Source organism: Clytia hemisphaerica, unplaced genomic scaffold (assembly GCF_902728285.1).
Source record: "Clytia hemisphaerica strain Z4C2 unplaced genomic scaffold, Clytia hemisphaerica genome assembly, whole genome shotgun sequence".
Classification (NCBI taxonomy): Eukaryota; Metazoa; Cnidaria; class Hydrozoa; order Leptothecata; family Clytiidae; genus Clytia; species Clytia hemisphaerica.
Window position 1 is genome coordinate 852,576 of NW_027104615.1, and position 14,091 is coordinate 866,666.

Consider the following 14,091-nt stretch of genomic DNA (forward strand, 5'->3'; position numbering starts at 1 on the left):
CACAAAGAGAGAATCAAATTTCATCAAAATATATGTTTTGAACAACGTTAATAAGAGTTTCCCTCTTGTATAAAATGTCTTTCCTGCTTTAACAGTAGATGCAAAGAAGATGTGCGGTTCAATAAACTTGTCACTGTTAACATTGCTTTTTTTAGTAGGTATGTGAAAACGCCAACATAGTACTTATGCACCCCCTTTTTTAATAGGGTGATGCCAACTTTTCTTCTAGGGGACTTTTAGTTTCATTTTCGAAGAATCTTCGCAAAAATGTTATACAGTAAACTCTAACTTATCCGACCTTCTATTATTCGAATCTTTCTTTCCGTCAAAGAAAAACTCTCCTAAAATACTTTCTATAATTCGATTCTCTCTGCAATTCGAGCCAAAAATACCCCCCTCAGAGTGCGAATTAGCGAGAGTCAACTGTGCTTTAAAATTACAAACCATTTCCTTTAAAAGCAATGTAGGTAAATGTGCAGACTGACAATTCTTTTTTAAGTAGACTTTGAATATTTAAAAACTCACGACGACAATTTTTTTTCTTCAGAAACGGCGGTTTGTTGGAGGATAATATACGTTTCAAAAAATGGAAACAGTACAGAGAAGAAGGAATGTGGATCATTCATCAAACCATGCAAACATTTGCATCAAGCCATCGAAATCTCCCATCACTCTGACATCATTCTGATGGATTCGAAGTATATTTATAATCAGTACAATAGCATTGTCATCCCTCGTTCGTTAAACATCTCAAGTTATTCTGCAGAACGGCGAATAAACGATGATAGAGCCACTTTGGACTTTCTCATTCTCATTGAAGAAAAAGCATTTTTCTACATTCACCAAAACTTTACTCTTATAAACATTTCAATGGTGGTCAACCCCAGAAGTTTTTCTTCTCCCATTGTTTTTGGCACAGAAAGTGACCAAAATTTCTCAAAAGTATCAGTTATCAACTGTGTTTTCAAACAACCAAGTAATTACATTATGATATTTTTCGGACTTTTCACATCATTAGATGTGGAGTTTGTAAACACAAATTTCATATCTTCTGCAACAAATACATGGCATGCAAGAAGAAAAGAGCGGGCTTTACACCAAAAAGATATCTTCAGGCATTATCTTGCAAAGAGAATTACATTCCTCAAATGTATTTTTCAAAATTTTAGATGTTCAGGAACAGGACTAGAAAACTCCGAATGGTATTTTTGGAACAATACTTTCAAAAAGGTGGATCTTGAAATTAGAGGGGATATGACTTCGGTGCACTATGTAAACAATACATTTGAAGATAACTCCTATCTCGTACAATGGAATTCAGAAACCGCCTCACAGAATAAGACAAAAGAAAATCTAGGAAAAGGACGATCTACCAAAGTAGTGGATTGCAAATTTCGCAACAGTATCGCTCGATTTAAGATTGATGGATCGCCTACTGCCAATGAGCTGCTTATATCAAACACGCATTTCGAAAATTCACCTGTTACTGTCAAAGTTTACGGGGGTTTGCCTTTGAACGTGATTGTGGAAAGCTGCTCATTCAAAGGTTCCGGAGATTACCCATCGTCAAGCCAAGTAGAGTTCACTGCATTAAGGTCAAATACAATAATAAAGGCTACGGTACTAAATTGCACGTTCAGAGATTCGGTTGCCGGTTCCGTTTATTCTGACGGCTTCATCACCAACATAATTAAAACGACATTTTTGAACAATTCTTTAACCGACAATCGATATTTCACTAATACCAGAGCTGCCGCATTGACTATAACATCTTCAACATATGTGTATCTTGTCAATTGTACTTTCCTAGACAACAAAGCGCTACCAACTTTCTTCGACTCTATTTACATAGTAATGGCAGGTTCTAGTGAAATATTTTTAAATATCTCTAATTTGATCGTCGTATCATCATCAATTGTGCCAGGAGCACAGAGTAGCATATTACAGTTAAAATCAGATGGTTTCATGTACGGCTTTCCGAAGATCCTTGATTCAAGCGTGTTTTGTGGTTTGCCAAACTATAATGTATATGACAATATAGAGGAATTTAATCCAATTTTTGTGCGGCTCTCATGCCACGAGTGAAATACGAAATACAATGCTCAATACAAATCAAAAGTAGTGTGGGATGCGTTTGGTGATGTCAAAGTTCGCAACTCGGAATGCTACGATTGCCCGTATGAAGCCTCTTGTATCAATGGTATCAAGAGTAAAGGTAATTATTGGGGATATGCTAATGATTCTGGGTATGTGGCTTTCGTGCAATGCCCTCCTTCCTATTGCTGTCCTACTTTAAAGAAATGTGATTCTTATAACAGCTGTGCGAACAATCGACAAGGAAGACTTTGTGGTGAATGTAAATCCAATCACTCGATCAGCCTATTTGGTGGTTCACGCAATAGATGTGTGGAAACGTCAACTTGCCAAGGAGGCTGGTGGCTCTGGCTCCTATACGCTTTTGTCATTATTCTTGCATTGATAACTGTATTGTACTATAAAGACGTCTTTGAAGGAATGACATCCAAATTATGTTGTTGCTTTTCATCGCATAAAGAAGAAATACAAGAGCAGTCGACCAATCCCGAAGACAGGACGGTAACTTCGCATCTATTAATAGACAGCAGAGATGAGATACCACAGAATCAACGAACATCCGTCAAATCTTCAGGAATCATTAAAATTGCCTTCTTTTTCTACCAGTCGGCTTCCATCATTAGAATTAACGCTCCAGCGAAATTGGAATACCACATGCCCTTCATAATCGACATTCTAACTTCCTTCTTTAACGTAAAAATAGACGTCGGATCTGCTGATTTAATCAACATTTGCCCGTTACAAACCCAAAATGTTGCATTGATCGAACTCGTTCGTTTGAGTCTAATCTTGGGGATGATTGTCTTGACAATCGTGTTACTGTTTGTTTTGAACATGTATCGACGCTGTCAAAAAGTTCGACACCAGACTTCTTCTTTCACCGTTCGATTGAAGATAACCTATACCCAGTTACTTGTGATTGGTTATGCAAGCATTGCCATGTTTTCTATTCAATCAATCGACTGTATTTATATTGAGCGTGATTGGTTCATTTTCAACCAAGCTCATTTGAAGTGTTTACAGAGTTGGCAGATTGTTATTATCTTGCTCATCGTTTCGTGGGTTGTACCTTTTCCCGTTGCTATGTATTTTGGGAACAAGTTGTTAAGGTCCGGAAAGATCACACCGAATAAGTTTTTAATGACGCTTATGTTTCCTCCTCTATTACCAATTGTTTTGATCAGAAGCAATCGCATTGGCTATCATGCATGGACAGATCAACAGCAAAAAGAGAGAATGGGTATCCTTAATTTACTCAGCGAACCTTTCAGGGAGAGAGAGGCCAAGGATGATGAAGTTGAGAAAATTATATGGGAGCCTGTGCTCATCACACGTCGCTTGATTCTTGTTATCACCATCACGTTTGTACGGTACCCGATCATGAAGCTGTACCCTACTGGAGTCCTATTAACATTATTTACAATACACGACTATCTTGAGCAACCGTTCGTCGAACCTTTCCTCAATTTCGTTCAGTTGATATCTATGTTGCTTTTGGGAACTCTCGTTCTTTGTAACATGTTCTGGGCTTTTTCCATGAATATTGACATCCTGGAGAGCTCACAATATTATATATTTGGGAATATTTTACTTATTGTTGAGTTGTGTATTTTGTTGGTCCCTGTCTTTTTAATGGTGTTTTGTCTTATTTGGAAGTTGGGAAAAGTGTTTTACAAAGGATGTCTTCGGAAATTGGACTAATTTATTCTTCGTTCTTTTTGTTGTATCTAATTATTCTTATTACTCTGGATTATTACTATCTTGGGCTGAGATTTAAGGAGCCAACGTTCATCCTTCGTACAGCTTAGAAAAAGAGAACATTCAAGTGCAAACGAACACAAAAAGAAAGGGAACTTTTCAGCGTTAATTCAGTCTTTTAGTTAATTGTGTATACTTACCTAATGTCTTCTACTCATCATTTTTAATGAAATGCCATTTATTTAGAAGAATTAAATTTTAAGTATTTTTAGTAGACTTTCTTTGACGTTTCTTATGAGCTTAACTGTGAATTATTTTTTTGGACTGTAACAATCAATAGAACAATCAGTGTTTATTTTGTGATTTCATCTTAATTATTATTTTTCGAAAAACAAAAACAAAACAGAACCCAGATAAGACTTTTATTCACTTACATTAATTTCTTTGTGTTTCTTGTCATCTATCACTTTCTTCAGATCGGTTTGTGATTTCTTTGATATCTTCTCCAATTTGACAATCTGTAAAAATCACATGGAATTTCATAGATATTATTTTTTGAGATAGCCATAAACAAATGTCTATATACAAAAGTGGGACGTGGTCTTGACGGAGGGTAATTTACCTTCCCGAAAAGCTTGGTGGAGGCTTTATAATATGAGGAATCTGATTAGTAAAAACACGTAAAAAGTCGGGCTTGTATCATTATTCTTAAAGTGATGGCTAAAACTCGAATGTATCGTCATATTTTAATCTTTGTGTAAAGAGAAGGCCAGTTTGAAAAAATGAGAATAGTCGAATCATAACTCAAAGAGTTCAGAATCAATTTAACGCGTTTAAATCAAACCTCTGTGATTCTTGTACTGAGTTCATCTTGTGTTGTTGATAAGTTCCTTTCAAATAAATCCGACTTCTCTTGATAATGTGCCAACTGTAAGAAATCAAACTTTGTATAAATCTAGTTTCGAGCGGGCAGTTACTTAAAAATTAAAGTTGGAGTTTTGGCTACTTTTTGACATTGACAAGCTCGTTTCAATGAAGTGAACCCTTAACGTTAGAGCACATTGATGTATGAATTTTAGGTAAAAACTGATTTTGGCGATAAAATAATTTCGAAAAAAACACGCTTTTTACGATAGCACTGTAGTCAAATAAATAGCTCTTTTCATAAATAATCATTTGAGTGCAACGTCTGCCTCGTTTTGAAAACATTACCAACCAGTGCTGCAAATAAGGAAATGTCATTTGGCCGGTAATTTTCTGAGTGTAACGAGAATGATTTGAGCAGGGGGTCTGGCGAAACCACATTAGAAAATTTTGTCTAGGGTTATTATGGGTGTTGTGGAACTAACCTGTTGCATTATGGGTGTTGTGGAACAAACCTGTTGCATTATGGGTGTTGTGGAACAAACCTGTTGCATTATGGGTGTTGTGGAACAAACCTGTTGCATTATGGGTGTTGTGGAACAAACCTGTTGCATTATGGGTGTTGTGGAACAAACCTGTTGCATTATGGGTGTTGTGGAAAACAAACCTGTTGACTATTTTCTTTGTAGAGTTGTCGCAGCTCCGTTAAATCAGTTCGTAGTTTATTGATTTCACTCAGTTGATTGGATGTCTGAAAAAAATGTTGTGAAATTTGATAACAACAAAAAAGGCAGTTTACCTTTATATTGGTTAATATTGTGATTCCTGTGGGTGTCAATTTGACAAAGGAACTTTAAAGATTAACTAAACACTAAAGGAGTGCACTCATACCAGAAGCCCCCGAAAAAGGTAAATAATTAGATGTCATACCTCGACGATGAGTGATTTCTTTTCTTCAAGCAAAGTCTGACATTGCGCGTGGAGTTCGTTCACAGTCTCTTCACAGCTGAACACCTGAGTGAAAAGGAAATCAATTTGTAATGTTGTCTATGTTTAGTTTTACTGATTTTTTAAGCCTAGCTTTTGAGAGTGCTAACGGCACATTCGAAAAACACTGCACACACCAAAACAATCCAGTAAACGTGCAATTTGAGTTATTACTCTTAGGTTCCAAATAAACGCCCCCATCCCGCTTGTTAATTTTTCGAAAATCTTCCACCCTCCGGACCAAATTAGGCTCCCCCCCGTTTATCAATTTTTAAGAATATTTTCAGCTGTCAAAGAGAAGGTCCCTTATTTTGCTCGTAATAGCCTGATTGTAGCCTATATTTACCTTATTTTGGGGGGTTTCAGAAGTATAATTTCCAACCCCCCGTTAATAAGTACACATTCTACATTCTTTTTCAAGAAAGGTTTTGAAATTTCGAAAAAATGGAACAAAATATCGAGGGATAAAGAACTGTTTCAAATGGTGCACGGTTTTCAAACTGGTGCAATCTTCGATCTTTTTATTGTATTTTAGTGTATTTTTTTCAACAATTGGGTTCTTTATTTCTCGAAACACTCAAAAATTTGAAATAAAATACACTAAAATACTGTAAGAAGATCGAAGATTGCACCAGTTTGGGGCTTTACCTCGTCTTTCTTTTGCTCAAGTTCGTCACTCTTCTTGGAGATTTCCATTTTCAAGGAATTGACCATGTTATCCAAGTGCACACTCTGAAAGAAAAAACAAAAGATAAATTTTTCGATATCTAAATTATTCTAAAGCAAACGTCATACAGTAAAGATTTTTCGCACCTTTCCTAAAAGAGTCTTGTATTTCTTGATTTATAGTAAAAAAATTAGGCTGGGATTGAGTTGAAAAATCAAAATATCGAAAAATGTTGAAAAATGTTTAATTCAAAACAATACTCAAAGCATCAATCTTTCTCTATGAAAGAATTCACAACAAATATGTAATAATTTCGGCAGTTTATATCTTCATATGTCAGTAACAGTTTGCATAGAATTATGAAAGACTAAGTGAATATTTATAGAGAAACTACGTACCTCTTCGGATTTTGCTTTATTGATTTCTTCCAACGTTTGAGCTGTATCTTCGATCTCTTTCACTTTCTGCTTCAATGAACAATTCTAAAACAAACACCAAAGCAATTCCATAAGAGCCTTTCATATTTCTACTGATCAATCTGAAAAGGTTAACTACAATAACTGCAGTCCCCAAGTACAAGACTGAAAATCTTAAAACTTTATCAGATAAATCATGTAAACATAACCAAAAAGCAAGGAATTTCAGCATCCTCTAACGACTGAGCCTAGGTCCCTTTGAGGAATCTGTTGGGCGGCGGATTGCTAATACGTAATAGTTATCGGACAGTTGCGAGTACAATATGAGAAATATTTTACGAGTTCCGAGATTATTCTGTGCAATATTTTCCGAGCCTTTAGGCGAGGAAAATATACGGAAAATCCGGAACGAGTGAAATATTTCCATATTGTACGAGCAAATGTCTGATAACTGGTTTATCGGTGACCCAGAAAATGTACTTTTTGTGTTAGAAATAAGCGCAGGGCACTTTTGTAGCAAAGTGACGTTAGATTGCTGCTACCCGCTGCAATGCAACAACATCTTTTCGTCAATTTATATTTTTACATGTAAAATACAAGATATATTGTACTCTTTTTAACCAATCAGATATTTTTTGGATCGCCGATAACACGATATATTAAATAATATGTAGAGTTGGTCTAGCAGAAACCTCTGTACAAAAAATGCTGAGAAAACATAAAGGAACGCTTCAAAAGAAAACAAAACAAAATTTGTAGTGATCTGAAATATGCATTGAATACCTCCTCTAGCAAATTGAAGTTGTCCTTCTCCAAGGAACCTTTAAGTTTGTCAAATTTGTCTTGTAGCAGCACATTCTAATGAGATAGATGGTGGATTTAATTCAAATTTAATAAGCTTCAAAAGATGGCACGAAATAACTTTTAACTGAATGATTTTTCGTCAAAATCATAAATATATGTTAGCCTAGAAATCTAAGCCAGATTGATCCAGTCACTTGGTAAAATATGATGGTAACTCGTGACTGAATATCAGTTTTTCAAGGCAAACTTAAAATTCCGTACATCTTAAAAATCATTAAAGCGCCGATAACGCTATATTGCCGTTAGCCGTGCTGCAAATAACGGCCGGTGACCGGTAATTACCGGTCATTTCGTAGTTTCTACCGGCCAATCTGAAGCTCAATCTTTCATTCTGTCCGGTTAAAATTTAAAGGCTAGAAGCTTAGATAAATACTTAATAACGTTTCCAATTAAAAGAGGAATAGATTTTGAATTAATACAGGTGTTTAGCCAATCTAAAGGTCATTTCAGACTTTTCTAATGGGGTTCTGCCAGACCCCCTGCTCAGACCCCCTGCTCAAATTATTTTCGTTGCACTCAAAATATTACCGGCCAACTGAAATTTCCTTATTTGCAGCACTGCGGTAAATACTGGCTTGGTAACCAGGCTAAATATATGTGGCGTTGAGAATTAAAAAACGACTTAATATTTAGAAAAATTAAACAACTAGTATTTAGTTCCCAACACAAATAAACCCTCGGATAGTTACCGTTTGATGTTGGGTGTCTTTTTCACTTAGCAATTCTCTCAAATTCTCATTCATATCTTCGTTATTGTTTTCCAAGACTGCCAGTTCTTCATTCTTCTCACTCAGCTTCATCTTCAATTGTGATGTAGTGTGTTCGCTCTCCAGTAACGCTTTCTTTGACTCCGTTAACTCTTCACGGACTTGATGCAAAGTCGCTTCTAAATGGTTGATCTGTAGATTCTGCTGGGTCAGCATTTTACCCTGCTGCTCACTTTCTTTGAGTTTATTCGATAGTTTTTCTCGCATCTCCCGTATGATCTCTTCACAACGCGTGTTTCGGAGTTTTGATTCGTTCAAAAGATCGGTGGAAGTTTTCATTTCACTTTTCAGAGTGTTTAATTTCAACGTTTGTTGGTGTAACTAAGAACAAGAGGGGTGGAATTTTAATAAAATTCCTTTGCTCTACTTATCTAGCCTTTTTAAGTTCACGGATTTCAAGTTTTAACCCTTGAAACCCGAGTGACGTGTATGTACGTTCAAACTTCGTCAATATACCGAGTCCAAGACTTAAGGCTATAACTCCTGACCATTTGATTTAAAATGGCGTAAACAGAATCATTTTAGAAAAAAGTATGACGATACCTTTTTAATCAGTTCTAATGGTACCAAACCCATTTTCTAGCCCTCAATCTACAACTTTCTATGTCATTTTGAAATTTTGAATAAAAAGTTAAAAACTTTCACATTTTCCAAAAACTGTTGCGCGATGGAAAGGGTTAATAAGACTACATAGGTCGCCAAATTTAAGTAAAAGGGCAACCTCGTCCCCGTGTACCCAGGGTTTTATTTACATTACTGATTGACGCCAGATCTCAGTAAGCATGAAAAAGCTGAGCTAGACTGGCAAAAAGCTACACCGTAACCGACTGGTTGCTTACTTGGTTAGCTTGTGTTTTGTTGGCCTCTTGAAGGTTCTCAACACATTCATTTGTTGTGACGTAAGTTTGGTGTTCTTCTGAGAGCTGCAAGAAAAGATGGAAACAATCAACTTTAACAGGGTACAAAATAAGTGAAGTGGTATGGTTTGCGAAACAGACAAAACGGAATTAGTGAGAAGTGGTTTTTACATACAAAAATACAAAATAGAGTGCCTTAACCATTGCAAACCACCGTCAGGTCACGTCCTCCAGATAACGGTGTTTCAAAATTCCCTACGAAGGAATAGTTGAAAGAAGAAAGGGAAACTCAGCGACAGAAGAAAAACGACTGAAAGGACGGGTGATCAATAAAATGACAAACCTGTTGCTTTAATTCTTCCACTTGTTGTTCAAGTGAATCTGAATGCTTCTCTAAATCGGCAAACTATAAAATGATATATAGATACTTCACGTCATATATTGGTCCGAAAAAAAGAATCTCACACCAGAATTTTTAGAGCATTTTAACTGTAAATTGCTAATTATCCCAAGTAAGGCTCAATACTTTAAACAAAAATGCCATATGCTTCAGGTGTATTACATGTTAAATTTAGGCTGAATTTCGATCCTAAACTAGAATGCCTTAAACATATTTCCACAATGATTTCCCCCCAAAAGTTAAGAGAGAAGCGTGTTAGTTACAAACCTGAGTTTCAACATTTTTCAACTTTTCTTCGGACAATTCTAAAGAACCTTCAAGTTTCGAAACTTTTAGGGATGAAGAGTGCAACGAGGATTCCAGATGAAGAATTTGATCTGCTTGTTGTCTGATCTTCTCATCACTGGTCAGCTTCAGATCCTCGAATTTCTCGTTCACTTCATCAAGCTGTAATGGAAAACAAAATGGGCATAAAAATCCCATTATTGATTATAAAAGTAATTATTATTCGGCAAGAAAGAAAGAATGATTTATAGTTTTTCAGACCATAGCCTAAAGGTAAAATAAGTGCAATTTAGGCGTACAATACACCAGATTTCCTATTGGAAATGGTTGTTTATTGCTGTTTCTGTAGTCTAACATATACAGATAAAAGAGACAGCAAACACGTCTCCATGGTTTAGTTTTTTATTATATCACGCAGTAGCATTTTTAAAAGCACCATTTTTAATAGCAACTTCAATGGGCAAAAGATTCATTTTTCACTATGATTAAAACCATAAAAATTACCTGACAAGCAGCACTTTGTCGTTGATCCGCTTCTGCATTATTCTCCGCTCTCAATTCAGCATTCTTCTCACTCAACGAAGCAACCTTTTGGTTTAAAGATAAAAGTGAAATATCAAACACCATGTAACTGTGAACACTGAACAAATTTCTTAAAGAGACATAACAGTACTTGTGAAATTTGTAAACAAACTGTATGCAGCGGATACAAAATCAAAACAAATGTCACATGTCAAAAAAAAAAATCAAACCAAATATGGCAAATTTTGATTGTTCAATTGTTTTACAAGTTTGTTTTGGACATGTGATTTTAATTGTTCTCTTTAATGACACGTGGTTCGCACAATGTTTACATTTTACTACTTTAATGTCCCTTTAAGTAAAGATACTAATCAAGTTTCATGACAAATTCATTCAATTCAATATGTAATAGTTATCGGACAGTTCCGAGTACAATATGAGAAATATTTTACCAATTCCAAGATCCGGGACGAATGAAATATTTCGATATTTTTCGATATTGTACGAGAAAATGTCTGATGACTGATTTATCGGTGACCCAAAAAAATGCACTTTTTGTGTTGGAATAAAGCGCAGGGCAGTTTTGTAGCAAAGTGACGTTAGATTACTGCTACCTCTACAATGCAACAACATCTTTTCGTCAATTTATATTTTTACATGTAAAATGCAAGATATATTGTACCCTTTTTAACCAATCAGATTGCAGATATTTTTTTGGACTGCCGATAAAATCATAAATAAATTACAAAACGAAAACCACGTCAACTACAAACCTGCAATTTCAAATCTTTCACCATTTCTTCACTCTCTCTTGATTCATTTTCAAATTTGCGCATCTTTTCTACAAATGCTTCTGTCTATGAGAACAAATTTCGGTTAATCTACTCGTACCGGTATTATTTGCCTTATATTAATGTCTTATAAAGACATTCCTTTATTCAAATATGTATTCCACTGGATATGAAGAAAAGTAACCAAAGAATCTAAGATGCTAGCTGAAGCTATGAGAATAAGAAAAACAAGTTCGATTGTTTTTTTTTTTTTTTGGAGGCTCTTTTAACATTGATATTTTTTTATTTTTTGAGACTTGTTTACCTCCTTGTTCTCTTGACTCAATTAGAAAGGTAAACCGTATTTTAACTTTTTACATAATTTCTCTAGGGCTTTACAAGAAGAAAGTTAGTTGAACAGAAGCTTGTTTTGAAAAGGAATTTACTATTTACCTCTTGTTTAAAATTTTGATCTTTCATTCGTATTTCTTGTGCAAGATTCTTCATTTCATCGTGCAATTGTTGAATCTACGAAAACGATACAAGAAAAATGACACCAATCAAGGTTTTTTCTTCGTAAGTTTAGAGAAATAATCATGGAAAAATTTTCTAAGCCACTCGTTCTCAGCCCAGTGTTAATTCCGAAAAACTATAAACATTCAGAATAGAACTTTATCATCAAAATGAAAACTGGGGGATCAATAGGCCATTTTACTGTCGTAAGAGTGGGTCATCAGGATCACCGCGCTCTAATAACAACTTTCCGTTGGTTAGACATTTTGCGTCTAGCCAATGGGGAGCCGTTAAGGGGGCTCAACCAGTCTTGGTTACTCAAGATTCATTTCGATCGTTAGATAGCCTATGATTGAGACAACCTACCTCGTCGTGCTGTTTGATATTGGTGTTTTGTAATTGGTTGATCTGATCCACTAACTCCTCTACCTATAGAACGTGTAAAAGACTTTTCTTAAAAAAAAGAATCCGATAATCTTTCGAGTATTGCAAGTGGTTTGACAATCTGAATCATTACACTGGCGGAAAATAAAAAAAAACATGGCCAGTGGGGAGTTATACGCAAATAAAAAAAAGATGGTTGCTTGTTGTGACTAAAAAGCAAATCAAAAAGCAAGGATATTCTTGCACGATCCTTGGCATTCGAACCTTGTTTGAATGGAATTTCCACCATTATAGAAGCAAACGTTCGAATCTGTTTCGAGGCGATCACTTACGCAAATCGAATGTTCGCTTCCATAATGGCGGAAAACATAAAATCCTCTAATACAGATGGGTTCTTTCTATATGAGACAGAAAAAAATAAACTGGCAAATCGAAAGCATGTATATTTTAGCAGAATCCAAGAAATCCAAACCTTGTTTGAAGATTCATCTGCTGCTACTTGCAATTGATGATGTTGTGCTTTCAATTCTGTCAATTGGTTCAACAACTTCTCATTTTCTTCTGTCCTCTGACCAATCTCTTCAATAGCTGTTTCGAATTCTTGTTGAGTAGCATCCAACTCTGATTGCAAGTTCAATATCAATCCATCTTTTTGTGCATTCTGTACGAAGGGTAACAGTGCTTTTCAAAGACTTTTTAAACGGGAAAAAATCAATCGGGGAGAGGGGCAAATCTTTTTGCCAAGTGACGAAGGTCAACTGGTCAACTCCAGGGGAGCTGTGACTAAGATTTTTACAAAGTGACGAAGTTTTCCCCGACGAAAAGCTTTCCCCATAAAAAAAAAAGAAATTTGGTCTTTGCTTGTTGCAACGTATCCGCTTTTACTTTAGATAAGAGCAAGTCACTTTAAATCCATAAGTTTTAAAAGAGCTCAGTGAAAAGGTATTACAACAACGAAATAGCATTTGTCTGGGATACCTGTTGGGCAGATGTTTTATGTTTTTCAGCAGTCAACGATAAGCTCATTTCTAGCTCTTCCATTTCAGATATCATTGATTGAAGCTGAAAAAAATTACGTAAAACAATTCGAGTAATTTGACTTTCAAGGAGAATTGCATTTCTAACGAATAAGGGAGCGTGTCGAATAGTAGGAAGTCTTCTTAATCTGGAGAGTATGAAATATAAAATTAAAATTATAGAAGAAGGTAGAGAAGATAAGCGAGACTCGGGTAAATATCGAGATTTGTGCTTAAAATTTTCAAGAGAAAAACGATGATATTTGCACTTTCAAGAAATCGAATTGAGGAATTCTTATTCGATCACATAAAATCATCCTTTTCCTAAAGGCAGGGAATTACCTTCGTTTCAAGTGCGTCCTTCAGATCGAACATTTCTCGATAATTTTTGTTAGCTGCTTCTAATTGCATCTCTGTATTTGTTAGCTGTGGATCAAAGTGAATTTAAGATTTTCATTTGGTAGGACAACCATCAAGTTCCTTAAAGAAACCGACCTTTTTGGCCCAGGAAGGGTTTAAAAGGTAAAGAGCAGAGAAGAAGTATTGAAACTTTTTTTTCACCAATAGATAACTACGGGTAGAGAAAATACCAACAACTATGGCCATTGTCAATACCGTTCACAGGCCTTAGTTGAGCCGAATATAGCAAAACGATAATAATAAAATTAGCATTGACCAACTAAAGAGTAAAATATCATACCTCTTCATTTACATCGGAGTAACGTTGTTGTGAGAGTTCAATCTCTTCTTCTAGCATCACTATCTTGTGATCTCGTGTCGCCAACTACGACAAGACAAGAAGGTTAAGGTAGAGAAGATTATCAGATGTCTTAAAGGGCGACTGGTAGCCACTTCTGTCAGTACAAGAAGTTCAGTATCACAAACCTCGATCCCTGCTAACTGTAGATAGATAGATAGATAGTTAGTGGATATTTTACGTGGACAGCCCAGTAATCTAGAACTTTTAGGCAGTCTTTCGATTCTTTC

The 14,091-nt window shown here is 35.6% G+C and overlaps 2 protein-coding genes across 4 annotated transcripts in view; one reads left to right on the top strand and one right to left on the bottom strand.

Annotated features, from left to right (window-relative positions):
- Positions 1–14,091, bottom strand: part of LOC136824612 (putative leucine-rich repeat-containing protein DDB_G0290503) — a 37,280-nt gene that overhangs the window by 11,612 nt on the left and 11,577 nt on the right. For all 3 annotated transcript variants that reach the window (XM_067080603.1, XM_067080601.1, XM_067080600.1), the window contains 19 exons: positions 13,805–13,888; positions 13,447–13,530; positions 13,067–13,150; positions 12,561–12,749; positions 12,071–12,133; positions 11,645–11,719; positions 11,195–11,278; positions 10,404–10,487; positions 9,882–10,061; positions 9,558–9,620; positions 9,197–9,280; positions 8,280–8,678; positions 7,510–7,584; positions 6,709–6,792; positions 6,292–6,375; positions 5,587–5,670; positions 5,324–5,407; positions 4,637–4,720; positions 4,227–4,310 (listed from right to left, as the gene is read on the bottom strand). In XM_067080603.1, the coding sequence (XP_066936704.1) occupies positions 4,227–4,310; positions 4,637–4,720; positions 5,324–5,407; positions 5,587–5,670; positions 6,292–6,375; positions 6,709–6,792; positions 7,510–7,584; positions 8,280–8,678; positions 9,197–9,280; positions 9,558–9,620; positions 9,882–10,061; positions 10,404–10,487; positions 11,195–11,278; positions 11,645–11,719; positions 12,071–12,133; positions 12,561–12,749; positions 13,067–13,150; positions 13,447–13,530; positions 13,805–13,888 (2,052 nt within the window). The remainder of the gene's footprint in view (positions 1–4,226; positions 4,311–4,636; positions 4,721–5,323; positions 5,408–5,586; positions 5,671–6,291; positions 6,376–6,708; positions 6,793–7,509; positions 7,585–8,279; positions 8,679–9,196; positions 9,281–9,557; positions 9,621–9,881; positions 10,062–10,403; positions 10,488–11,194; positions 11,279–11,644; positions 11,720–12,070; positions 12,134–12,560; positions 12,750–13,066; positions 13,151–13,446; positions 13,531–13,804; positions 13,889–14,091) is intronic.
- On the top strand, positions 100–3,940 carry LOC136824598 (uncharacterized). Its single transcript, XM_067080586.1, has 2 exons — positions 100–158; positions 548–3,940. Exons 1-2 carry the CDS (start codon positions 110–112, stop codon positions 2,083–2,085), a joined length of 1,587 nt encoding a protein of 528 aa, XP_066936687.1. The 5' UTR covers positions 100–109; the 3' UTR covers positions 2,086–3,940.